Source organism: Gossypium hirsutum, chromosome A13, assembly GCF_007990345.1.
Source record: "Gossypium hirsutum isolate 1008001.06 chromosome A13, Gossypium_hirsutum_v2.1, whole genome shotgun sequence".
NCBI classification, from domain to species: Eukaryota; Viridiplantae; Streptophyta; class Magnoliopsida; order Malvales; family Malvaceae; genus Gossypium; species Gossypium hirsutum.
The window spans coordinates 6804595-6831915 of record NC_053436.1 but is presented as its reverse complement, the minus strand read 5'-3'; the positions used below and the strand labels follow the sequence as shown (position 1 = coordinate 6831915).

Below are 27321 nucleotides of genomic sequence, written 5' to 3'. Positions count from 1 at the left end.
ACGCGCGGATCTGGGGGGCAAAACGACGTCGTTTCGGGGCTTAAGAAGCCGGCCAAACGGCGTCGTTTACCAGGGTATAAAAGGCCTTCTTTTGAAAAAAAAATTCATTTGGGCATTGAAAAGAAAAAAAACAGAAGGAAAGAAAAAAAATATTCTCTTGGACTAAGTCCAGATTCCGGCCAAGGCCCACCGCGCCGGCGTCGCGCCGGCCACCGTACACGGTGGCCGGAAATTCAAAAAGGTATTTTTTTTTCTCTTTTTTTATATTATGTATTATTTATAATATAATTATTACAAATCAAAAAAAAAATAGAAAAACGAATAAATAGATAAATAAAGTTGGAAAACTAGGAAAACCTTTTGTGTTAATAGAGTAAAAACAAATAACAAAGAAAATAAAAAATCAAAGAACAATGCACACGAACAGAAGAAAAAGAATACTAGAATCAACCTCTTTTGATTTTTTGCTTTTCATTCACTTTCTGTTCCGAAAATACAAAGATAGTGTTTTTTCTTTATAGCCTATCAATTTCTATTATTTCTATTACTTCTGCTATTCTTTACGTGTTGTGCCGTTTTGCAGGTGATTGACCGAGTTGGTGGCGGTGGGTGGTGGCAGCGGCGTACAGAGGCAGGTGACCAGTCGACTGCGCAGAAGACCTAGGGTAGGTTTTCTTCTTATTTTTTTAAGTTGGTTTGGGCTGGCATAGTTGGGTTTATTGTTTAGGTGGTTTAGATTTGGGTCTAGGTTTGGCTGATAGGTAAGGTCTAGGTGGTATTGGGTTAGTGTTGGGTTTGGTTATTGGGTAATGGGCCTCGGTTAAAAAAAATTGGGCTTGTACATTAATTTAATCATACACATTCAAAGAAATAATACATAAATTTATTTTATATTAGATTAATATAATTATTTATATATGCAATATATAAACATAAAATGATGTTATATCAATAATTGTGTTAATAATTACAGGATTTGGATCAATCAAAATTCATGTATGAAATTGCAAAAATCAAAGTTATATATACAATTGCATATTAAATCATAATTCATGTATAGTTTGGGATTAATAAAAAAGTGTAAAACATGTACGAATAAACTACAATATCTATAAAAATGTTTATCTGACAAAGGAGAGAAAAGGAGCTTCTTGCTCCCATTCCCATACATATATATGTGCCAAATTTGCTAGTAGTCATTATACTATATGTAAATTACAAATTTAGTTGTTATACTTTAATTTATTCATTTTTTATTCCCTGTATTTTCAGTTTTTTAAACTTCAGTTTTAATTGAGTGATAATTATGAAATTTTTTAAGTTAAATTTCTAAAATAATCAAACATATTATCATATGTGTATCACCATGTTAACTTGTTACTTTTACATAATATTCACAAAAAAGCCACATTATATAACTTAATTGATGTTGTTCGAGTTAATATTAAAATATAAAAATTCAAAAACATAAGGATTAGAACTGATCAAATTGGAGGATCAAGACTAAATCTAAAAAACTTACAAGACCAATAGCAGAATTTAATCTAACAGATTTAATTGGTATTATTTAATTCAAGATTGAAATATCAAAATAAAAAAGTACAGTGCTAAAATTGTTTGATTTGGAAAAGAAATGAGATTAAAATGGAGCAAATTAGAGTATAAAGATTAAACTCATATTTTACCTATAGTACAGGGACTGATAGCAAAATTTGGCATATATGACTTTTCTTTTTTAATTTTGAACCACTGTCCTCTATATTGCTGATAAGTACAATTTTTCGCGCATATACACACACATACATGGAGCTGATAACTGATAAGTACAAATTATTTTTTATTTTTATATAACAGATAAGTGTAAATTAAGTTTTTTTTAAAGAAGAGATAAGTGGAAATTCATATATAAATATATGAATAAATTAAAAAAACTATTTTTTTTAAATTTGCAAAATAAGTTAAATTTTAAAATTTACGGGAATGAGCCAATTTTAGTAAAACGTTTCCAGTTAGAAATCATTTTTGCCACATCAACATTCAACACTAAAAGTGGCAATACCAAATTTTTTGTCACCTATTATTAATGTGGAAATAAAACTTAGAAAACAAATCTTTATATAAACCTAAAGCCTCATTTCCCTTATTTTCTTAAGTAATGTGATATATGATATATGTGTATATATAGACTCATAAATAAGTTTACAGTTTGTTCATAGACAATGTGGGATTGCTTCTTTAAATCGGCCAATTCCCGTAATTTTTAAAAAATCAGCCTATTTCCATAATTTTTTTTAAAATGGCTTTTTTTTTTAAATTTAGTATATATATTATCTGTCCAAGGTTTAAGTATTCAATTTAAGTTATATCTATATATATAATTTAAGTTTAAAGGTTGATGCGGAAAAGATTTCTCAATCTCTTTAATTTAGAAATTGAGTAAACTGGTTTCTCTGAAAAATCAAAGTAATTTAGTCTTTATCAATTTTAAAAGTGAGTAACTAAGGACAACTAATCACGATGTTATTGTCTTTTGTCAATTGTACATGATTTTGATTGGTGTAATAACAATTTAGCTTTCAAAGTTTACAAATTCTGTCAATTTGGTCCTAATTTAACAAGTTTACCTTGCAACATTTGTCTAAATGTTGAGGCTGAATTTGTTGAATTTTTTAGAATTAAAGGAAAAATGACAAAATATGTAAATATTGAATGCTAAATTTGTTATTATACTAATCAAAATTATGCACAGTTGATAGAAGATACTAACTTTGCGATTAATTATCCTTAGTTGCTCATTTTCGAAATTGATAGAAATTAAATTGCTTCGAATTTTTTTGAAGGAGACTAATTTTCTTAATTTCAAAATTGAGAGGGATTAGAGAGGTCTTTTTATCTTTTTCCTGATTGATGAGATATTTGAAAAAAAAATTAACAAAAAAATTTAAGGTCTATTTGTTTAATATAAAATATTTTATAAAAATAATTCTGAAAAATAATTTTTTTTGAAAGTTGATATATTCCTGTATTTGAATGATTTTGTATAAAATTGTAATCCTCAGTATGTCTTTCGTAAATATTGTAATGCTAAGTATTAGACATTCAATAATACTTGCTAAAAAATGCTTTCAAAAATCTTTTTAACATAAATTTATTTGTTATTGAATTAAATAATAGTAATTAATTTTCATAAAAATGGTAATAATTATTAATGGTTAAATGTAAAATTATATAAACCAACCGTGTATGTTGTCGAAAAGAATGGATTGTATGAAACAATGATTCGACGTAAGAGGATGATAAATCAGATTTTTCCTCTTGATTTTCAGCATTTTTCTCTGAAAAAAATTTAAATTCAACTGAAAATGCTAAAAATCAGGAAGAAAATCTGATTTGTCATTCTCCTATTAGAAAGGGATAAGGGTGACATGAAATCATAATTTCATATAATCCTTTCTCGTTGTCAAAACCCATTTTTACCGAGAAATTAGCTAGGTGATATTTGCAAAGTTATGGGAAAAATATTATTTTTAAAGATTAAGGTCTTATTAAGAGTGTGATTGAATACCTATAAAATTATCTTTTAAAAATAATTAAAAAAAGATAATTATTGAATTTGTATACATGGAAAATTATAGCATCATCATAAGATTTAAAAATCGATACTGTATTAATACATATTATTTCGGATTTTAAAAATACGACCTCAAATTTTCAATTAATTATGAATTTTAGTAATTTAAGGTCAAATTATATTTTCTAACACTATCAAAAAGCCTCATTAGCATTTTAAGTTTAAATTACACTTTTAAAGCTTGATTGAAAAAAAAACTGAAATTCACTCATTTAAATTCAATTATCTAATAAAATAGAATTTGCTTTTCAACTTTTTGAATATGATGCTGTGAGAATGTGGATTAATAAAAAGGACTATTATAATTTGAAATCTACTGTACATATGTCCATTATACTCTAGGACATAAATAGCTAAGCTGGACAGTCTCATATACGAGTTGCCCCTAAACGATCACTAAGCAACAGCTGGTGAACATGTCTTGGTGTGGAATTTGATATTTGGTAAGCCCAGGATGTGCTTCAGCAGAGAGTTTGGCCATCCGGTCTGATCTGCTGCCATGTTGGCCTCGCCATATACATAGATTACTCGGACCTCCCATTGTTTCCTGCGCAAGTTAATCAGCAAGACGACAACAACATCGTCGCATTCCACCTGTATTTTATGATAGCCAAGCTCCCATGCAAATTTTATTCCATCAATCTTTTAATGGTATATATCTTTTGACTCTATAGTCACTCAGCTGGGTGTTGGGTATGGGTCCCACTATGTGGGAAACCCATATTTTCTGCCACAATGTTTTGCCTTCCTTTTTTTGGTTTTGTCAAAAGCTAATTTTTTGGCTTATTAACGTGGGAGTGGGCAGAAATTTCTGCAGAGAGCTAAAAAAAAAATAGAGAGAAAGAGAATAGAAAATAAGTTTTTCAAGCTTGGTGCAGCAGTGATCAACTCTTCGATCGAAGGTCCATCCGTGGTTCGATTGAGCTGATTTTTGGACAGCAGCTAGGTGATAAGGTGTTCTTGACTTTGTACGGTCGGATTTTCATCCGAGTCTTGTAGAGTCGGAAATACCCATTTTTCAGCAGCTACGTTTTTTGGTGATGTTCTCTCATTTTTCTCTCTTTTGCTAAAGATTACATGTTGTTAGCCTTGTCGGAGTTGAATGCTTGTTGTAGGCTTGATATTGTGATCTTGTAGTCGAACATTTGATGATAGTAGAGCTCTTTATCGGACTCTAAAGTCCCGTGGTTTTTTTACCCTTGATTTAAAGGGGTTTTCCACGTAAAAATATCGGTGTCTCTATTTATTTTTGTTGTGGTTGCATTAGTTGATTTGTGGTTGATTAAGGTTGCTAGAGAACATATCTTGTGCTATTGTGCTTGCCATAATTTTGACAGGAGTTATAAGGAGAGAAAGAACACCGGTTGTGCTTTCGCTTTGTTTCGGTTGTTCGGTTTCTTCCCAACAAACTGGTACCAGAGCTTGGTTATTGTGTTAGATAATTATGGAAATTAATACGAGCAAGATGATTATGTTGAATGGCACAAATTATCAACTTTAGCGGAATAAAATGAAGGACTTGTTGTTTGTGAAGGCTTTGCATCTTCCGGTCTTTACTACTCAAAAACCCGATTCGAAAAGTGATGAAGAATGGGAATTTGAGCATCAACAAGTGTGTGGCTTTATTCGGCAATTTGTTGAAGAAAATGTTTACAATCACATTGATCAGGAGACACATGCTCGAACATTGTGGGAGAAGCTTGAAAGCTTGTATGCTTCGAGGTCGGGCAATAACAAGTTATTTTTGCTGAAGAAAATGATGGCGCTGAAATATAAAGAAGGAATGTCTATAGCTGACCATGTTAGTGAATTTCAGAGTATGATGAATCAGTTTCTTGGTATGGGTGTCAAATTTGATGACGAGATTTTAGGACTTTGGTTGCTTGCTACTCTACCAGACTCTTGGGAGACCTTTCGAGTCTCACTCATTAATTCTGCCCCACAGGGTATTATTACTTTGGATTTGGCTAAGAGTGGTGTGTTGAATGAAGAGGTTAGAAGAAGATCTCAGGGTTCTACATCACAGTCCGAGGTGTTGGTTATCGAGAACAAGGGGAGAAACAGAGACAAAGATGGAAAGGGTAGAGATAAAAGCCGAAGCAAGTCAAGATCGAGATACAAGAATCTTGAGTGTCATCATTGTGGTAAGAAAGGTCATATCAAGAAATATTGCTTCAAGTGGAAGAAAGAGAACAAAGGTGGTGGTGATAAACACGACCGGAATGACGATGAAAAATCCGAGCGTGTTGCTACTGTTACTGGTGAAGATTTGTTAGTTATTTGTGATGAGAATTTGGTCAACCTAGCATGCGACGAGACTAGTTGGGTGATTGATACTGGTGCATCACTTCATGTCACGTCGAGGAAGGAATTCTTCACATCTTATACTCCTGGTGATTTTGGGGTATTGAAGATGGGTAATGATGGTTTGGTTTCGGTTATTGGTATGGGAGATGTTAGCTTGGTAAGTAACAATGGAACAAAGTTAACTCTCAAGGATGTCAGACATGCACCGGATGTCCGTTTGAATTTGATTTCTGCAAGAAAGCTTGATGATGAGGGATTCTGTAACACCTTCAGTGAAGGGCAGTGGAAGCTGACTAAAGGCTCCTTGGTTGTGGCTCGAGGAAAGAAGAGCTCAAATTTGTACTTGATGCAAGCTTTGACTTCTCGAGAGACGGTGAATGTGACACTGAATGACAACTCAACTGAGTTGTGGCATAAACGACTCAGTCACATGAGTGAGAAGGGGCTTAGCTGTTTAGCGAAGAAGAATCAACTTTCGGGTTTAAAGAATGCTACACTGAAGAATTGTGCTCATTGTCTAGCAGAAAAGCAGAAAAGAGTTTCATTTAGAAGCCATCCTCCTCATAGGAAATCATAGTTGCTAGAGTTGGTCCATTCAGATGTTTGTGGTCCGATAAAAGTAAGATCACATGGGGGTGCACTTTACTTTGTGACTTTCATTGATGATTGTTCAAGAAAGCTATGAGTTTACACTTTGAAGTCTAAAAATCAAGTCTTTGAGGTGTTTAAACAGTTTCAAGCATCAGTTGAAAGGGAAACTGGGAAAAAGTTGAAGTGCATTCGTACTGATAATGGTGGCGAGTACACAGGGTCGTTTCATGAGTATTGTCTGCGACAGGGAATCAGACATCAGAAAACACCACCAAAGACTCCACAGTTAAATGGGTTAGCTGAAAGAATGGACCGAACATTGATTGAGAGAGTCAGATGTTTGTTGTCAGATGCAAAGTTACCAAGATCATTTTGGGCTGAAGCTTTGAACACAGTGACACATGTGATAAATCTGTCTCCTAGTGTTCCTTTGAAAGGTGATGTGCCAGATAGAGTTTGGTTTGGTAAAGACGTGTCATATGATCACCTACGTGTGTTCGGTTGTAAAGCATTTGTTCATGTTCCAAAGGATGAAAGATCCAAGTTGGATGCCAAGGCTCGACAATGCATTTTTATTGGTTATGGTCTAGATGGTGAGTTTGGTTATAGACTCTATGATCCAGTTCAGAAGAAACTCGTGAGAAGCAGAGATGTTGTCTTCATTGAGGATCAGACCATTGATGACATTGATAAGACGGAGAAAGTGGATTCACAAGGTAGTGGTGACTTGATCGATGTGAATCCGGTTCCCCTAGACTCTTCACCAGATCCTATCCAGGATGATGTGCATGGTGATGTTAGTGGTGACCATCAGACTATAGGTGACTTTGATACTCCCATGGATGATGTTGTGAATGATCAACAACAAGCACCTATAGCTCCACCAGCAGTTCCACTTCGAAGGTCTTCCAGAGATCGACTATCTTCTGTCAGGTATTCTCCTGATGAATATGTTCTTTTGACTGACGGGGGAGAACCTGAATGTTATGAAGAGGCTATGGAGAGTGAATGCAAAGATCAGTGGGTTGAAGCGATGAAAGACGAACTTCAATCCTTGCATGAGAACCATACTTTTGAATTGGTGAAACTGCCTAAGGGCAAAAGAGCTTTGAAGAATCAGTGGGTTTACAGGTTGAAGCAAGAAGAGAAGTCTTCATCTCCACGATACAAAGCTAGATTGGTCGTCAAGGGTTATACTCAGAAAAAGGGGGTTGATTTTGAAGAAATATTTTCTCCGGTTGTGAAGATGTCCTCTATCAGAACTATACTGAGTTTGGCAGATTGTTATGACCTAGAGGTTGAACAAATGGATGTGAAAACTGCTTTTCTTCATGGTGACTTGGAAGAAGTGCTTTACATGGAGCAGCCAGAGGGTTTTGTTGCACAAGGGAAAGAGGACTATGTGTGCAGATTGAAGAAGAGCTTGTATGGTTTGAAGCAAGCTCCAAGGCAATGGTACAAGAAGTTTGAGTCTGTTATGGGGGAGCAAGGCTACAAGAAGACTACTTCTGATCATTGCGTGTTTGTTAAGAGATTCTCTGGTGATGATTTTATTATTCTTTTGCTCTATGTTGATGATATGCTTATTGTTGGTCAGAATGCTTCTAGAATTGAGAAGTTGAAACAAGAGTTGAGTAAATCCTTTGCAATGAAGGATTTGGGGCCAGCAAAGCAAATTCTTGGCATAAGACTGACACGTGATAGAAAGGCCAAGAAATTATGGTTATCACAAGAGAGGTACATTGAGAAAGTACTTCAAAGGTTTAGTATGGACAAAGCTAAAGCGGTGAATACTCCCTTTGCTATGCACTTTAGATTGAGTGTTAAGCATAGTCCTTCCACAGAAAAGGAGAAGGAAGAGATGCAGAAAATTCCTTACTCTTCAGCCGTGGGTAGTTTGATATACGCAATGGTTTGCACGAGACCAGACTTGGCTTATGCCGTTGGTACAGTTAGTCGATTTCTTTCTAATCCAGGCAGAGAGCATTGGAATGCAGTGAAGTGGATTATGAGATATCTTCGTGGCACTTCCAACATGAAACTTTGTTTCGGCAATAAGAAACCTGTTCTTGTTGGGTATACAGATTCAGACATGGCCGGAGACATTGACTCGAGGAGATCTACTTCAGGTTACTTAATCACTTATGCAAGGGGAGCTGTGGCATGGCAATCGAGACTGCAAAAGTGTGTTGCATTGTCCACCACCGAATCAGAGTTCATTGCAGCAACCGAAGCGTGTAAGGAGATGCTTTGGATGAAGAAGTTTGTGCATGAGCTTGGTTTTACTCAGGAGAAGTATGTCTTGTACTGTGATAGCCAGAGTGCTATTCATCTTGGTAAGAACTCAACTTTTCATGCTAGATCTAAGCATATTGATGTGAGGTACCATTGGATACGAGATGTTCTTGAAGCTAAGCTGTTAGAGCTTGAGAAGATACACACTAATGATAATGGTGCTGATATGTTGACGAAGGCCTTACCAAGAGGAAAGTTTGAAGCATGTTGTTTGACCTCCGGCATGGAGGCATTCCCCACATAGTTGGAGGGGGAGATTTGTTGGGTATGGGTCCCACTATGTGGGAAACCCATATTTTCTGCCACAATGTTTTGCCTTCCTTTTCTTTTGGTTTTGTCAAAAGCCAATTTTTTGGCTTATTAACGTGGGAGTGGGCAGAAATTTCTGCAGAGAGCTAAAAAAAAATAGAGAGAAAGAGAATAGAAAAATAAGTTTTTCAAGCTTGGTGCAGCAGTGATCAACTCTTTGATCGAAGGTCCATCCGTGGTTCGATTGAGCTGATTTTTGGACAGCAGCTAGGTGATAAGGTGTTCTTGACTTTGTACGGTCGGATTTTTCATCCGAGTCTTGTAGCGTCGGAAATACCCATTTTTCAGCAGCTACGTTTTTTGGTGATGTTCTCTCATTTTTCTCTCTTTTGCTAAAGATTACATGTTGTTAGCCTTGTCGGAGTTGAATGCTTGTTGTAGGCTTGATATTGTGATCTTGTAGTCGAACATTTGATGATAGTAGAGCTCTTTATCGGACTCTAAAGTCCCGTGGTTTTTTTACCCTTGATTTAAAGGGGTTTTCCACGTAAAAATATCGGTGTCTCTATTTATTTTTGTTGTGGTTGCATTAGTTGATTTGTGGTTGATTAAGGTTGCTAGAGAACATATCTTGTGCTATTGTGCTTGCCATAATTTTTGACAGGAGTTATAAGGAGAGAAAGAACACCGGTTGTGCTTTCGCTTTGTTTCGGTTGTTCGGTTTCTTCCCAACACTGGGAAGCACGGACACGGTTCATCACTCCTCGTACCGGTGTCGTACGTGTGTCCAACACGGATACTCGTCGGACACGCCAGATACGTACGGAGCATGCTGGAATACATAAAAAAAGGAGGTCAGACGAGGTCTCGACACGGTCACAACATGGGTGTCTAAAAACGGACACGTGACAGACGCAAGAAAAGTAGATGGTGGCTGACGGACGACGGCTGGAATTTTGATGAAACTTCGCTTTTGAGGGCTTGAAGTTCGGAGAACAGTGGTGTTTACGAGATGGTGTCCCTAAAGTTTGTAAGAAGAGAGGTGGAGAGGGATAGAAGAGGTCTTAGTCACTAGATGGATGTATAAGTTTTGGGGGTAGGAAGAGACAGAGGTAGTCGAAGGGTCTGTTGAAAACTTGGAATTGAAGAAGAAATAAGCACAAAGGGGTTTTTCCAAGAACTTGTTGCTTTTCAGGAGCTGTGCCTTTAGATTTTTTCGACTGAAACTAGGAAGTTAATTTCTAGAGCACCCTCTATTATTTAGCTGGTTATAAGCTTGTTTTCGGGCCTTTTAATGACTTTTTTATTTTGGGCTTTATTTGACTTTTGAATAAAATTTCAGCTTCTATTCAAAAAAAAGAAAAAAATCAATATTTTCTTTTACATTAAGTATTTTAATATAAAAATATATATAAAAATATTTTTTTATTGTCTTATCCTGCCGTGTCTTCGTTTTCTAAAAATTATCGTATCACAATGTCCATATCCTACCGTACTCATATTGTCCATGCTTCATACATAATCAGTCTTTCATTTTTGTCCCTAACAGTTCACTAGCTCTCTCAATAGAGTCTCGCTTAGTTCGGTGACGTGAAAGTTGGGGTAATCAGCCCCGCTGTATTGCGCATAATTTAAGCCACATATCGTTTAGTTGACGGTTAGGCCCACCTGTAACTCGACATTTGTGATATATAATTGATGAGCTAATTGAGCAGGCAGCAAAGGGCCTCTTTCGGATATCATATGGAGTTATGCAAGATTTCAGTAGCCTTTAGTTTGGTCGTCTTGGCTCTGTTCAGCCGTATGGGAACACATGGTTCCATAGGAGCCACTCAACCAGGTTCGATCCAATATGTCACGGTGGCAGCTGCGCCAAACCCTGCTTCTGCGGAGAATGGTTCGTCACCTCAAGACTTCTTGAATGTACACAACGCAGCTCGTGCGGCGGTTGGTGTTGGCCCCATCACTTGGAGCAATGTGGTGGCTAGGTACGCAGCAGACTATGCCGAAAAGAGGATATCAGACTGTGACCTCGTGCATTCAGGAGGGCCTTATGGTGAGAATCTTGCATGGAGTAGCGGTGATCTCTCTGGACGCGATGCTGTGAGATTGTGGATTGATGAGAAGGACTATTATAATTTGAAATCCAATTTATGTAATTCAAGCCACGTATGTGGCCATTATACTCAAGTGATTTGGCGCAATTCAGTTCGTCTCGGATGTGCAAAAGCGAGATGCAATAACGGGGGAACTTTTATTGTTTGTAACTATGACCCTCCAGGTAATTTTATCGGTCAGCGTCCAATCGATGTGAATCAATCAATCAGCAGAGCAATCTCACCAAGCGCTGCTCCTGCACCATACTTCGGTAAGCTTCCAATCGATGTGAATCAATCAATCAGCAGAGCGATCTCACCAAGCGCTGCTCCTGCACCATACTTATTTCCTTCGGAACACCCAAAGAGGAACATGGGAGGATTAGGGGTGGGGTTAATTGTTGGAGCTTGTGGTTTGATTTTTGGCCTAGGTTTATTCTTCTGGTTCTTTTCAAGAACAAAAAGACACAAGGACAACGTCAACATAGACAATCACGATCACATATCTGATGTGTTCTTTAGCGGCGGCGAGTTTCGATCCGGAATGGCACCAAGGAAATTTTCCCTAGTAGAATTAGCTAAGGTGACAAATAATTTCAAAGGTGAAAAACTAGGAGAGGGGGGTTTTGGTGCAGTTTATAGAGGGTACTTGAGGGACTTGGATACCCATGTTGCTGTTAAAAGGATTTCAAAGGCCTCTAAACAAGGAATCAAGGAATATGCATCCGAAGTGAAGATCATTAGCCGATTGAGACACAAGAATCTGGTCAAGCTTATTGGCTGGTGTCACGAAAAACGCGAGCTCCTACTCGTTTACGAGTTCATGGCTAATGGTAGCCTAGATTCCCATCTTTTCAAAGGCAAAAGCTTACTGAACTGGGAAGTGAGATGCAAAATCGTGCAGGACTTGGCGTCGGCTCTATTGTATCTACATGAAGAAGGCGATCATTGCGTGCTACACAGGGATATCAAAACCAGCAACATCATGTTGAATTCTAATTTCAATGCTAAACTTGGAGATTTCGGGTTAGCTAGGCTAGTTGATCATGCAAAAGGTTCACAAACTACTCGATTAGCCGGAACCATGGGTTATATGGCACCGGAGTGTGTTTCTTCAGGAAAAGTTAGTAAGGAATCGGACGTTTATAGCTTTGGGATCGTGGCACTTGAAATCGCATGCGGTAGACGATCGATAGAGCCTGAATATGAAGAGTCCAAGGCATCATTGGTAGCCTGGGTGTGGGATTCATATGGAAACCAAAGGCTGCTTGATGTTGCGGACCAGAAACTATGCATGGAGTTCGACGATAAACAGATCGAATGCTTGTTGATTGCTGGATTGTGGTGTGTCCATCCTGACCCAAGTTCGAGACCGTCGATAAGGCAAGTGATTCAGGTTCTTAACTTCGAGGCACCGTTGCCGGAACTTCCAGGTTCCAGGCCCATTCCCACATATCATGCACCAATTGCTTCTGGAGTTAAAGCAAGTGAGCCATGTTTTTCATCTTTAACTATTACCGTCCCTCGTTAAATATAATATTTTCCATATTTTTTCTGGATCAATTTATTCTCGCAATATTTCAATGGAAATATGCCACAAATCTTACCTATCATACTAATTAAAGAAAAATATTTCCTTCTTGGGTAAAAAAAAAAACCACGTGGCATTGTCTCTAGTTAAAATATTTCATCGAGAATGAATCTCAAGTTGTGTGTTTACCTCCTCTAAAAATAATTTAGATTCAAATTTTTATTGTAATTTTAATATTCTATAAAATTTTAATATTTCTTATATAATTTTTTATTTCATGTTGTAATTTTAAGCTTTTTATGTTTTTGATTAATACTTTAAATATATTAGTTGTTTTGGTTGGATGGTTAGATAATTATGATTTCATCCTTTAGTCCTAAGTTCAATTCCTCTTATAAGCATTTTAATATGTAATTTTTTATTTCATATTATTTCAAGCTTATTATTATTATTTAATTAATGTTTAAAATTAATAAATATATTATTTTCAAGTTTTTTAAGTTTTAATTCATCTTTTTAATTAATAACTCTTTTATTTATAAAATCAAATAATTATTGCAAATATCATTATTTTTAGTAAATATAATTTTTATATGTGTAATATTTATTTGATCTTATAATATTATAAATCACCATATCCTTATAATATAGGCGAAAAAAATAAATATTACACATATAAAAATTATATTTACTAAAAATAATAATATTTGTTAATATTTAATTAGATTTTTAATTTTACACATATAAAAGATTTATTAATTAAAAATAAAAAAAAAACTTGAAAAAAATACATATTAAAATACTTAAAAAAGGAATCAGACTTAGTAAGAGAGGAGTCAAAATCTTAAGAAAAAAAGCACTAATATTTAACTACTAGACCAACAAAACTAAATTATATATTTTTAGTGAAAATTTGTTCTATAAGACACATTTTTCTTTCTCTCTCTAAAAATAGTATAAATCGATAAATTAAAAAAACAATATATTTTCTCAAATAATTTATTTTTCCAACATATTTATAAAAATTAACCTTTTTTTTCCAAGAAAATTCCGCATGTGGAATATTATACAATTACGGGTCAGATCAGACGTGTTTCAAACTTAGCCTGATTTGAGAGGCTTCCTTCAAAACACAAACAAAAGAGAGGCCATTCATTATTTATTACTTAGTTGTGTAAAGACCACGATGCTTGACTTGCTCACCTCCACTCTTCCTCCTCCTTTCTTGGAAATTTCAGAATTTCTAGACGGAAAAAATTAGGTCAAAAAGATGTCCTTTTTATATTTTTATTTTTTGAAATTTATTCTATTTTTTTTCATATTTCAAAATTTAATTTTAATTGTTAACATTGTTAAAACTTCTCTGTTAAATTTATTAGTGTGTCATTTTGAAATAAAAAAACATAAAATATAACTAAAAAAGACATAATGGAATTCAAATAAATAAAATAATCTTAATTATATTAATAGTTATACCTGAATTTTAAAATCTGAAAAATGAATAATTACTATTGACTTTTATTAAGTTGCAAAGCTTTAAAATTAAGTGTCCTTGTGTTGGGTGACGTGAAAGATGAGGTAACATGGTATTGCTCTTAATTTAAGCCACTGGTTTGGCTGAGCTGTGTTGTGGACTTTTTGCTGGGTCTTACTGTAACTTTACATTTGTGATAGATAATTTGATGAGCTTAATTGATCCCTCTTTTGCAAATGAAATTATGCAAGAATTCGGTAACAATTTGTTTGTTCGTCTTGGCTCTGTTGGGCCGTATGGAAACACATGGTTCCCTGGGAGCCAATCAACCAGGTTCGAACCAATCCAACGTGACGGTGGCAGCTGCACCGAGCCCTAGTTCCACAGCGGATGGTTCATCACCTCAAGACTACTTGCATGTACACAACGCAGCTCGTGCAGCAGTCGGTGTTCGCCCCCTCACTTGGGACGATGTGGTGGCAAGGTACGCAGCAGACCATGCCAAACAGAGGATATCGCAGTGTGAGCTTGTGGAGTCTAGAGGGCCTTACGGTGAGAATCTTGCATGGAGCAAGAATGACCTTTCTGGATCCGATGCTGTGAAATTGTGGATTGATGAGAAGCACTACTATGACTTTGAATCAAATAGCTGTAGTCCAGGCTATGACTGTGCCTATTATACTCAAGTGATTTGGAAATATTCAATTCGTCTCGGATGTGCAAAAGTGAGATGTAATAACGGGGGAACTTTTATTGTTTGTAACTATGACCCTCCAGCTAAGCATCCAGAGAATTGGTCACTCATCGGAGCGATCTCGCCAAGCCCTGCTGCTGAATCAGATTCCTTTGATCCGAATGACCTGATGGGACTAGTGGTGGGGTTAATTGTCGGAGCTTGTGCTTTGATTGTTGTCCTATGTTTGGGATGTTGCTTCTGTTTAAGGAGAAAAAGAAACAAGGACAACTCCAATGGAGACCATGACAATCATGTAATCATCGGAGCAATCTCGCCAAGCGCTGCTCCTGCACCACATTCCTTTCCTTCAGAACACCCGAAAAGTAGGAAAAACATTAGAGGATTAGCGGTGGGGCTAGTTGTTGGAGCTTCTGGTTTGATTCTTGGCCTAGGTTTGTTAGTGGTGGGGTTAATTGTTGGAGTTAGTGGTTTGATTTTTGGCCTAGGTGTGTCCTTGTGGTTCTTTTTAAGGAGATTAAGACGAGAGGACGACACCAACGTAGACAATCACAATAACGTATCGGATATGTTCTTTCACGACAGCGACTTTCAACATGGAGTGGCGCCGAGGAAATTTTCCCTGGAAGAATTAGCAAAAGTGACAAATATGTTCAAAGGTGAAAAGCTAGGAGAGGGAGGTTTTGGTGCAGTTTATAGAGGGTACTTGAGGGACTTGGATACCCATGTTGCTGTTAAAAGGATTTCAAAGGCCTCTAAACAAGGAATCAAGGAATATGCATCCGAAGTGAAGATCATTAGCCGATTGAGACACAAGAATCTGGTCAAGCTTATTGGCTGGTGTCACGAAAAACGCGAGCTCCTACTCGTTTACGAGTTCATGGCTAATGGTAGCCTAGATTCCCATCTTTTCAAAGGCAAAAGCTTACTGAACTGGGAAGTGAGATGCAAAATCGTGCAGGACTTGGCGTCGGCTCTATTGTATCTACATGAAGAAGGCGATCATTGCGTGCTACATAGGGATATCAAAGCCAGCAACATCATGTTGGATTCAAATTTCAATGCTAAACTCGGGGATTTCGGGTTAGCTAGGCTAGTTGATCATGCAAAAGGTTCACAAACTACTCGATTAGCTGGAACCATCGGTTATATGGCACCGGAGTGCATTTCTTCAGGAAAAGTTAGTAAGGAATCAGATGTCTATAGCTTCGGCATTGTGGCACTCTAAATCGCGTGCGGTAGACGATCAATAGAGCCTGAATATGAAGAGTCCAAGGCATGGTTGGTGGCCTGGGTGTGGGATTCATATGGAAACCAAAGGCTGCTTGATGTTGCGGACCAGAAACTATGCATGGAGTTCGACGATAAACAGATCGAATGCTTGTTGATCGTCGGATTGTGGTGTGTTCATCCTGACCCGAGTTTAAGACCGTCAACAAGGCAAGCTATTCAGGTTCTTAACTTTGAGGCACCGTTGCCGGAACTTCCAAGTTCAAGGCCCATTCCGACATATCATGCACCAAATACTTCTGAAGTTAGAGCAAGCGAGCCATGTTTTTCATGTTTAACTATTACAATCCCTCGTTAAATATATGTATAGATATGGGACATGAATAACTCCATTAACTCTGCTTGTCGACACTCATTTTCGCAACATTTTCAATATAAATGCCACAAATTTCATCCATGTACTAATAAAACCCAAAAATGAGTTTATTGGAATGTTTTTTTTTCCCTTTATATTATCAATTTCGTTATACGAAGATGTTAATATAATGATAAAAGATTTCGTTGATATTATTAATTTAAGTCTCACCAAATATAAATTTAGTGTATTTATCGATTATTGCATTCTTAATTGATGGTTTATTTAATTATAGTTGAATGAACACCAACTTAATTGAATAATGACTAAAATATCATTATTTTACAAAATGAACTATATAATTTTAAAGATATTTTTTATCTCTTTATATCTTTTTTATAAAAATAAAAAAATACATACATAGCTTTTAACATCTCTATTTTTCCATTTCAACTACAACCTCATTTATTTTTTATATTAATTTTTTTATAAATATATTTGTTACATAATTTTATTTTTCACACACAATTTAATTATTTTATAATTCCAAGATAATTATAAATTTAAAAGGAAATTTGAAAATTATCCATCTAGAACAGTGACCAAAACTTTTTCCTGGAGTTTTAGTCCTTCTATTATACTTAAATTTAAATTTAAATTTTAGTCATTAGACTCAAGTTTAATGTAATTTAGTTCTTTATTTTTATAATGCTTCTAGTTAGTTCAAACAATTAACAGACAGTTAACTCCATTAATTAATTATTTTAATGCAAAAAGTAGTAAACGAGCTTAATTAAGTTCAAACTCAAATAACTCAATTATATCTCGAGTCAATTAGAACTTAAAAATAAATATTTAATCTAGTTCAAGTTTGACAGTATTCAGGCTCAGCTTAACTCAGTTACACCCTAGTTGGATGAAAATCCTTCATCCTCAGCATCGATACTTCTCCTAATTCAACTTGCAAAGTAGCAGGAGGAAGAATTACTTTATCATGAAATTGCTCTCTAAATTTCTCCTATGCTTCGCTGGAGGTATTCATGAAATCAAAATATGCTTCAACTCCTGCACAAGCCTTCAACGCATTACTTTCATGCAGCAAGTTTTTAGCCTTAGTCTGACAATGCTACCAGATCTTAGCCATCTTCATAAAGGTTAGCACACTTTCTCTCAAACAGTTCTGTAACATCCCTATGCCATGTTCGATTCAAGGAATCTGATATAAGAATATCACATTTGGTGCCAAAGTAATTCTTGGCTAATCACTAATATATTAGAACATAAAAACGGACACTTGGAACATACTTAATATTTTTCTTAAGTACATGCCATTCTATTTAAAATTTTAAAACATACCCTATTGTTGCTTGAAGATGTAATGAGATGAAAGCTTGCAATTTTAAAATTCAACTCTTCAAAAAAATATCCTGCACCTAATCTGCGCACGGAAACAAACCGTACGTTGAGTATACACCCAGTGGTATTACTATAATTCAAATACTTAAGTAAAACAATATACATACATATATATATATATATATTAAATCTTACCACTATTTTACCTTTAATAAATCTTTCATACATTTAAACTTAAATTTTTAATTTAATAATATGTATTTTAAATAGCTTTTCTTCATTTTAATTTATATATCTTCTTACTACATCAATATTCATTTCATGCATTTCATCAATAACCATCTCATAAATCATTATTTCATAAATTTCATTTCTATATCTCAATTCAATAACTTATTCTCAATAAAATATTCGTTTCTATTCATAATCAATCAATAACAATCAGTTGTTCAGTATTTTAATATAATCATTCAGTAATAATATCAATTATTCAGTAACATTAGTCTTTTAATAATTATTTAAACCAACATTTTTCAATAAAATTAATTATAATTAATTCATATGATTATATTCAATTAACTCATACACTATTTCATTATTTCCTATTCATTTCATTTTCACCTCTTATTTCGATATCTCAATTTCAATTCATATTTTAATTCATAATTTCACTTTCTCATACTTTCAAAAGTTCAGTCGATTAAATTCATTCGATTTTCTCATTTCATTTATTCAACTGATTTCAATATTAATAATTTGATGTTTTAGCAAATTCATGAATCTTATGTTCATGCTTCAAATTTCACATCTCAATTCAACTCATAATTTCTTTCTCATACTTTTAATAGTACGATTAATCAAATTTATTTAATTTTCTTATTTCAGTTATTCACCCTATTAACAAACCCGGGCTTTGGCGGATACACGGATCCAACCAAACACACCAGAATGGCACCCAGTGCCTCATCGGATAGTTCGAAGCAAAGTTGACACCCAGTGTCTCATCGGCCTAGCCGAAGTAAAGTGGTACCCAGTACCTCATCGAATCTATCCCAAGTACAATAGTGACACCCAGAGTCTCATCGACTCGAGGTCGAAGTATTCTTGAACACTTTCAATCCTATGGCATGCCAACTATATCCAACTTAGCCCGACTAGTTAATAGGGTATTTAATTCACTCTCTCTTTTTCAATCAATATTCACATCAATTCCACTTAAATCACAATTTCACTTTTATTTCAAAAATCCACTTTCAAAATCAAATACACTTTCCATTCACCAATCAAAATACAATTCAATACTAATACATATTTCTTATTCAATTCAACTTCACTTTAAATCCCAAATTCTCTTTCAATTCAACAATTCAATCATAATCCAATTCAAATTCACTTTCCACTTTCTAATCAATATACAATTCAATACCAATACATATTTTTTATATATATTCACAAATAATCATACTTCGATTCAATTCAAACCACTTTTCAATCAATACATAATTCATATATTCACACATGTTCATAATTTAATTCACTTTTATTCAATTCATATTTTTAATTCATTTTCCAATCAAATTTAAATCACTAATTACTTTTCAATCAATATACATTTTGAATAATCACATATTTTCTTCATTCAATTCATTTTGATTCAATTCAAATCACTTTTAATTTCCAATTTGTTCACATTTAATTTCAATAGCCATAAACACTTTTAAATCAATTTCATTCAAATCAATATCATTATTTCAATTACTTTCCTAAATTTATCTACCATGCATTTTAATTAAAATATAACAATTAATAATAAATAGATTTGAATTATATATAGTAATACAAACCCAAATTTACTCGGTTACCCCTCGTCAAATTTTTTCTTTCCTTTCGATGCCAATGCCTCAAGTTCTTTGCTAGCTACGGAAATTAAAATAATTATACTATTAATTACAACATAAATTCACAATAAATAATTGAATTTCTATTTAATTCAAACCATGATTTCAATTTGATCCTATTTAACTCATTTACTTTTATAACTCAATTCATACTTCATTTCTATTCAATTTCCTATCATATTCACCCTAACCATCAAATATTCATAATAAAACCCTAATCTCAAGTTTCTTTCAATTTAGTCCCTCTAACATAAAACTTATAGCTTCTTTTATAATTTAATCCCTTAATCAATTCTAACTTAAAATTCATTCAATTAAATCCCTAATTCATCTTTTTGTTTAACATAAACTATACTTGAAAACCTATGAACTCTTAAAATATCAACTTAATTTCAATAAAACCTTATTTTAAAGCTTTTAAAATATCAAATTTAAGAGAAAAGGACTTAATTTAACTTACCAATTAAACTTGAAGCTTCTAAATCCTAATTCTTCCTCTCTTTTTTTCTTTCCCCTTTCCTTTCTTTCTTTTTCGTCTGTTCCCTGTTTCTTCTTTCTCTGTTTCTTTTTCTTTTGTTTTTTTTATTACTATATATATATATATACACTTTATTTTATTTATTTACTTAACATATATTATAACATATTTATTCTAAATATCTATTAAGTATTTAATCATATATATATACAAATGTACACCATCAATACCATACAATTGTCATCATTTATTTTATTTTTCACACATCAATCTTATAATTTTATTATTTAATTAACAATAATATAATTTAATCTAATTATCTATTACTTTAATATTAAGTAAATAAATTATTTTATAACAAGTGTACATATATCTATTTATTAACAAATATTTATATTACATTTGTCACCTTTTAAATTAGTTTTTCATATAAAAATCTTATATAATAATTATTTACTTAATAACAATAAATAAATAATAAATATCTATTTTAACAAAAATTACGTGTATTACAATTGTATTATACATATTATTACACATGTATTTTATCTCCACCTTACATTTGTCATAATAATTGTTGACACCATTTTTTGGATGAAAACGGGGTCGACTTGGATTTTGAAAATGAAACGAAATTGGGAGTCGCCACCAATCTTTTTTGATGAGGTGTGATCGGGTCACCTCGTAAAATGGTTGTTTTTAATAAACGACTTAATTTTTATTAAAACAAAGATTCTGGTCTATGAAATTCAAAAAAGAAAAACGGGTTCGGGAGTCGGTTAGCACGAGGAAGGATTAGCACTCTCGATACGCCCAAAATTGGTACCTAGTTGATTAATCAGTGTCTTAGTGTCGAAAATTGACAATTTGAAGAGTTTTAAAAATGCGATCCTTAAAAGAAACTCTGATAACGTGAATTGAAATATAAGATTCTCTTGTTCCGAAGGAATATCACATCCAGCACGTTAGGACACGATACTCTAAACCATCGAAACCAAGATCACCTTATAGTTTAATGAAACCATACTTTGAAGCTTTAAGAGGATATTTGGCTATTTAGTCGAACGAGGAATCGAAACCCAGCACGTTAGGGCACGTTTTCTCGATTTTCCAAACGCGAAATATTGCCTCATTTAGAAAAATTTTCCTTTTGATGTTTAGTGTCAATGCTTGACAAAACAACAACGAATACGACGAGGTGAGCAAAGTAAAGTGAGTAACAACAATACAATAGGCAAAATGAAATGACGAGGCGATTACATAAACAAAGCATACAAATAAATAAATAGAACTAACCTTTTAGAAAAAGCACAAGTGTACACGAATAAATAAACAAACGCCAAATAACAATGATGACAATAAATACAATTATGTAAAAATGTATATGCATGTATAATTTTAAGCCATAAAATAAGAAATGCATATAAATTATAGAATATGAAAACATAGATAAATATATACATATATGTGTAAAAAATAATATTATAAAAAGGGTACGTATACATGTATAAAAAAATAAATGTATTAACAATGAATATAATAAGGGTAAGAAAACAAGTATATACACAATATATATGTAACGTGGTACTAAGGATATATATATATACAATACAGTATTTAAAATAATATTTACGTAATACAAAATATAATATTAAAAGGTATATGTACATACGTAATATATAAATACATATATAATATAATGTTAAAATATTTACATAATACTAAAATATTTAGGTAATATATGCGTATATTGAAAACTAGTAATAATATTACCGAGGTATATACAAATATATCAAGTATATATACGTATTATAAATATATAAATATATAACAAAGCATAAACTAATAAAAATAATAAGAATAATAATAATGATAACATTGGAATATAAAAGAAACAAACATAACATTAATAAAATATTAAAATAAAGTGAAATAAAAATATTAAATATGAGAATATATATATAGGTATACACGTACATAATAAAAATATATACTAATACATAATAATAATGGTAATACTAATAATACTAATAATATAAAAATAACAAGGATATTTAATAAAGATATAAAAATCAACAAAAAAGGACTAAAATTGAATTAAAAACAAAGTTGTGGGGCCAATTTGAAATGAAAACAAAGAAAAGGGACTTAATTGTACGCACGTGAAACGTTGGGGGACCGAAACAACAATTATTCCTTTCCATTAAAACGCAGCACATTGGCGGGGACTAAATCGAAAAGCGTTAGAAATTATAGGGCCAAATTAAAAACCATAAAAAACTTAATTGTGAAGCATCAGAAAAGCGGAAGGACTGCGCGCATAAATATCCCATTCAAACGAAAACACGCGGATCCTCTAGCGGGTCGGGTCGGATGGGTCGGGCATGGCCAAAACGACGTCGTTTTGGGGCTTAAGTGTAGCCCCCAAAACGACGTCGTTTTGGAAGGCTATATAAGGCCTAAACTAACCAAAAAAAATCATTTGGGGAGAGGGAAAGAAAAAAAAGAAGAGAGAGGGAAGAGAGAAGGGAGAGAGAAGGGAGGGGGGAAGGGGAATCCAGCCAGGGGGGCCGGTCACCGGACGGCCACCGCACGCGGTGGCCGGAAAAGGTAAAAAATTTATTTTTTTGTTTTTTTTCGATTATATGTGTATATATATGCTAGAAATGAGGAAGAAAAAGGAAAAAAAATAGATTTGAGAAGATAATAGAGAAAAACAAAATCACCTTCCGATTTATGTTTTCGTTCCTTGTTTCCTTTTTTTTTGTATTTTTCTCTGCTTTTTGTATTAAAATGCCGAAAAAAAAAGAAAAAAAACCCCCTGAATACAGTGTTTCATTCGGCTTTTTATAGCCTGTTTTGTTACACACTTTGTTATTATTTTTCTATTCTTGCTTCTGCTTTGCTTGTCTGTTGTTCTTGCAGGGCATGTCCGGTGTTGGTGGTGGGAGTGTCAGACGGTATGGGCGTCGTGGGGGCGAGGGCGTGCATGCGATGCTGGGGGGCAGACGAGGCTGAGCGGCGCACATGGGCATAGGGCTGCTAGGGTTTCTGTCATTTTTTTATTTGGGCTAGGGTTTATTTTTGTTGGCCCGTTGGGTTTGTTTAGTTAGGGTAGGTTAGTTGGGTTTTGGGGGTGGGCCAAAATTGGCCTGTACAGCTGCCCCTCTTTGCTTGTTGTCGTGTAACGAGAACAGAGCAAAGACTAAGAAGGCCAATTTTGCCCGGTCTCACCGAGTCTTGATTTTATGGTGCTTATCTTCTTCAAGTAACCTCATTTCAGTCCACTGCGTCTTCTTGCTTTGATCCACTTCACGGCAACTTCAGATACGCCTTGTAGCTTCAATCTACTTTGTTACGACTTCATGGGGATGAGATTTGTGTTTTTAGTCTGCTCCACTACAGCTTAGGGGAATAAGATCTGTCATCTTCACTCTATTCCACTATTGAATGCAGGGAGATAAAGTTATCGACTTCAATGTACTCCACTGTAGTCAGGGAGGTAAAATCCGCCATCGTCGATCTACTTCGCTGCCAAATACAGGAAGGTAAGATCTGCAATCCTCAATCTATTCCACTATCAAATACAGGGACAAGATCTACTTTCTTCGATCTACTTCACCACCAATATGGGAAGACAAGATCTGCTTTCTTCGATCTACTTCACCACCAGTATGGGAAGACAAGATCTGTATCTTGGATCCACTTCCTATCAATATAGGAAGATAGGACCTGCTATCTTCGATCTACTTCACGCCAATACATGAAGACAAGATCTGCTTTCTGCGATCTACTTCGCCACCAATATGGGAAGACAAGATCTGCATCGTCGATCCACTTCCTACCAATATAGGAAGATAGGATCTGCTACCTTTGATCTACTTCACGCCAATGCATGAAGACAAGATCTGCTTTCTGCAATCTACTTCGCCACCAATATGGGAAGACAAGATCTGCATCTTCGATCCACTTCCTACCAATATAGGAAGATAGGATCTGCTACCTTCGATCTACTTCACGCCAATACATGAAGACAAGATCTGCTTTCTTCGATCTACTTCGCCACCAATATGGGAATACAAGATCTGCATCTTTGATCCACTTCCTACCAATATAGGAAGATAGGACCTATTTACGCCTAGTGTTTAGGATGACATGATCAGAATGAATCAAATGCTCCTAACTAGATGTGTATGTATTATATTTGTAGAATGTCATGAGAATGATCCATTTTTAATGCTTAGGTTGTCATTCCTCATTGTTCATCAAGGTTCTATCACTGATGCCTTCTTGTTCAGCCAGTACCTTTGACAGAAAACCTAAAGAAATAGACGCTATTTAGACTATCATTTCTCAAATGTTTCCAACCCTTAGGTTTGGTTAGTTCTAAACAATAGTCCTGTTTCAGGTCCTCGTATTATTTAGAAACTTTCAGAGTAATATGCAGAACTCCTTCTGCATGTGTATTGTCAGTCCATTAATCGTTATTTCAATGAAAAATGCTTGAAAAATATTATCAAAATGGACAAAATGAAATTTTGTTGAGAGCAAAGCTCTAAACAAACAAATCAAGATAGCAAATTTTGCTGAGATACGAGATGAATAAGATGAACAAGATTATCACAACGGATAAGATGAAAATTTGCTGAGAACAAAGCTCTAAATGAACAAATTAATCAAGATAGCAAATGTTGCTAGAATACAAAACGAGAATAAATTAATCAAGATGATGTATTTTGTCAAAAATACAAAAAATGAATAAAATGGAAATAGGTGCCCCAGATATCGTAGCATGAGCTTCTCTGCCCCAAACTTCTTAAGGACCCTTTTGAACTTGATATGTGTTTAGAAGTCCTAGAAGGCTTTGTTGATGCCCCAAGATGTAGCATCTTTCCTTCTTGTTAATTCGGAGAAGACAAAACTACTCTATGCCTCATCTTTGATCGAAAATTTGAATCGCCCATTCCTGGGTTTTCAATTCAAAACCCCTTTGGTCTCAAGGTGCCCTTTGCGGGTTTTCGCCTCGGCCTCTCCTTTTTTATTTTTTTTATTTTTTATTTTTTTTAGGCAAAGTACCTCTTCACTGAATCCGAATTCACAGGATTGGGCAAGCTTTTGCCATCCATCCCAGTTAAAATTAATGCCCCTCCTGAAAATGCCTTTTTTACTACATAAGGTCCCTCCCAGTTTGGCATCCACTTTCCTCTGAAGTCTTTTTGTATGGGAAGGATCTTCTTCAGTACCAAGTCCCCTTCATGGAAGTTTCTAGGACGAACTTTCTTATTGTAAGCTCGCATCATTCGTTTCTGGTACATTTGACCATGACGGATAGCTCTTAACCTCCTTTCTTCAATCAAGTTCAGCTGATCATATCGGGATTGGACCCATTCTGCTTCGTCTAACTTTAGTTCTGAAAAAACTCAGAGAGAGGGAATTTCAACCTCAATTGGTAGCACTGCCTCCATTCCATAAACCAAAGAGAATGGTGTTGCCCCGGTAGAAGTCCTGACGGACGTTCGATAAGCATAGAAGGCGAATGGCAACTTCTCGTGCCAATCTCTACAGGTCTCAGTCATTTTCCCCACAATCTTTTTGATATTTTTATTGGCTGCCTCCACCGCACCATTCATCTTTGGACGATATGGCGATGAGTTGTGGTGCTTGATCTTGAATTGACTACAAACCTCTGCTATCGTGCTATTATTCAAATTTAATGCGTTGTCAGATATAATCCTTTCGGGCATTCCATACTGACATATGATTTCCTTCTTTAAAAACTTGCTGACAGCTGTCTTTGTGACGTTGGCGTAAGAAGTAGCCTCTACCCACTTAGTAAAGTAGTCAATCACTACAAAAATAAAACGATGTCCGTTTGAAGCCTTTGGCGATATCGGCCCAATGACGTCCATGCCCCACATGGAGAAAGACCATGGGGAAGTCATGACGTGAAGAGGTGATGGAGGCACATGAATTTTGTCTCCGTAAATCTGGCATTTATGGCACTTCTTAGCATATTTGATGCAGTCTCCTTCCATGGTAGACCAATAATATCCAAATCTCATGATCTGTCTGGCCATTGTGAAACCGTTAGCGTGTGTTCCACAAATACCATCATGGACTTCTTCCAAGATCTGCTTGGCTTCCACAGCGTCCACACATCTTAACAGCACCTGATCTTTTCCTTTTTTGTACAAGATCTCTCCATCTAAGACATAACCACTGGCCATCCTCCTCAACATTCTCTTGTAATTCTCAATTGCTTGGTTTGGGTATTCACGATTTTTCACGTATCGCAATATATCCTGATACCAAGGGTTGTCGTCCTTTTCTTCTTCCTCGTCAATGTTACAACAGTGGGCTGGAGCATTATAAACGCTCATTTGGATAGGCTTCACATCCTCTGGTCTATTTACTTTGATCATGGAAGCCAATGTAGCTAAAGCGTTGGCCATCTGATTCTCGTCTCGTAGGAGATAACAAAAAGTGATGTCGTCAAACTCCTCAATCAATTCTAGGACTATCCTTCGGTAACTAATCAACTTAGGGTCTCTTGTTTCCCATTCGCCTTTGAGCTGATAAATTACCAATACCGAATCCCCATATACCTCAAGTACCTTGATTTTGCGTTCCCTAGCCGTGCGGATTCCCATGATACATGCTTCATATTCCGCCATGTTATTTGTACAATCAAAATCTAATTTACTGGTGAAAGGATAATGATCACCATTTGGAGATACCAAGACTGCCCCAATCCCGTTGCCCATGGCATTTGAGGCTCCGTCAAAATTTAATTTCCAAGTATTGCCTTCTTGTGTGCTTGCTTCAGTAGTTGCCACATACATCAGATCCTCATTTGGGAAATCAAAGTTCAAAGGCTCATAATCGTCCAGGGCTCTACTTGCTAGAAAATCTGCTATCGCGCTCCCTTTTACAGCCTTTTGATTCACATAGGTTATGTCAAATTCAGACAGTAGAATTTGCCATCGGGCCATCCTTCCGTTTAGAGCAGTTGACTCCATCATGTATTTCAAAGGGTCTAACTTTGAGATTAACCAAGTTGTATGGTACAACATGTATTGTCTCAGTCTCCGAGTAGTCCAAACCAATGCGCAACATAATTTTTCAATTGGCGAATA

At 34.9% G+C, this 27321-nt stretch overlaps 1 protein-coding gene and 1 pseudogene across 1 annotated transcript; both read left to right on the top strand.

Annotated features, from left to right (window-relative positions):
• Nucleotides 1–10793: 10793 nt before the first annotated feature.
• On the top strand, nt 10794–12884 carry LOC107918596 (L-type lectin-domain containing receptor kinase IX.1). The gene has a single exon (XM_016848186.2). The coding sequence runs from the start codon at nt 10817–10819 to the stop codon at nt 12698–12700; it is 1884 nt and encodes a 627-aa protein (XP_016703675.2). The 5' UTR covers nt 10794–10816; the 3' UTR covers nt 12701–12884.
• A 1407-nt stretch (nt 12885–14291) lies between these two features.
• On the top strand, nt 14292–16590 carry LOC121212247 (L-type lectin-domain containing receptor kinase IX.1-like; annotated as a pseudogene).
• The last annotated feature ends 10731 nt before the right edge of the window (nt 16591–27321 follow it).

Excerpts from the sequence above, each read along its gene's own strand:
- LOC107918596 (XM_016848186.2), top strand. The coding sequence starts at position 10,817 with ATGGAGTTATGCAAGATTTCAGTAGCCTTTAGTTTGGTCGTCTTGGCT.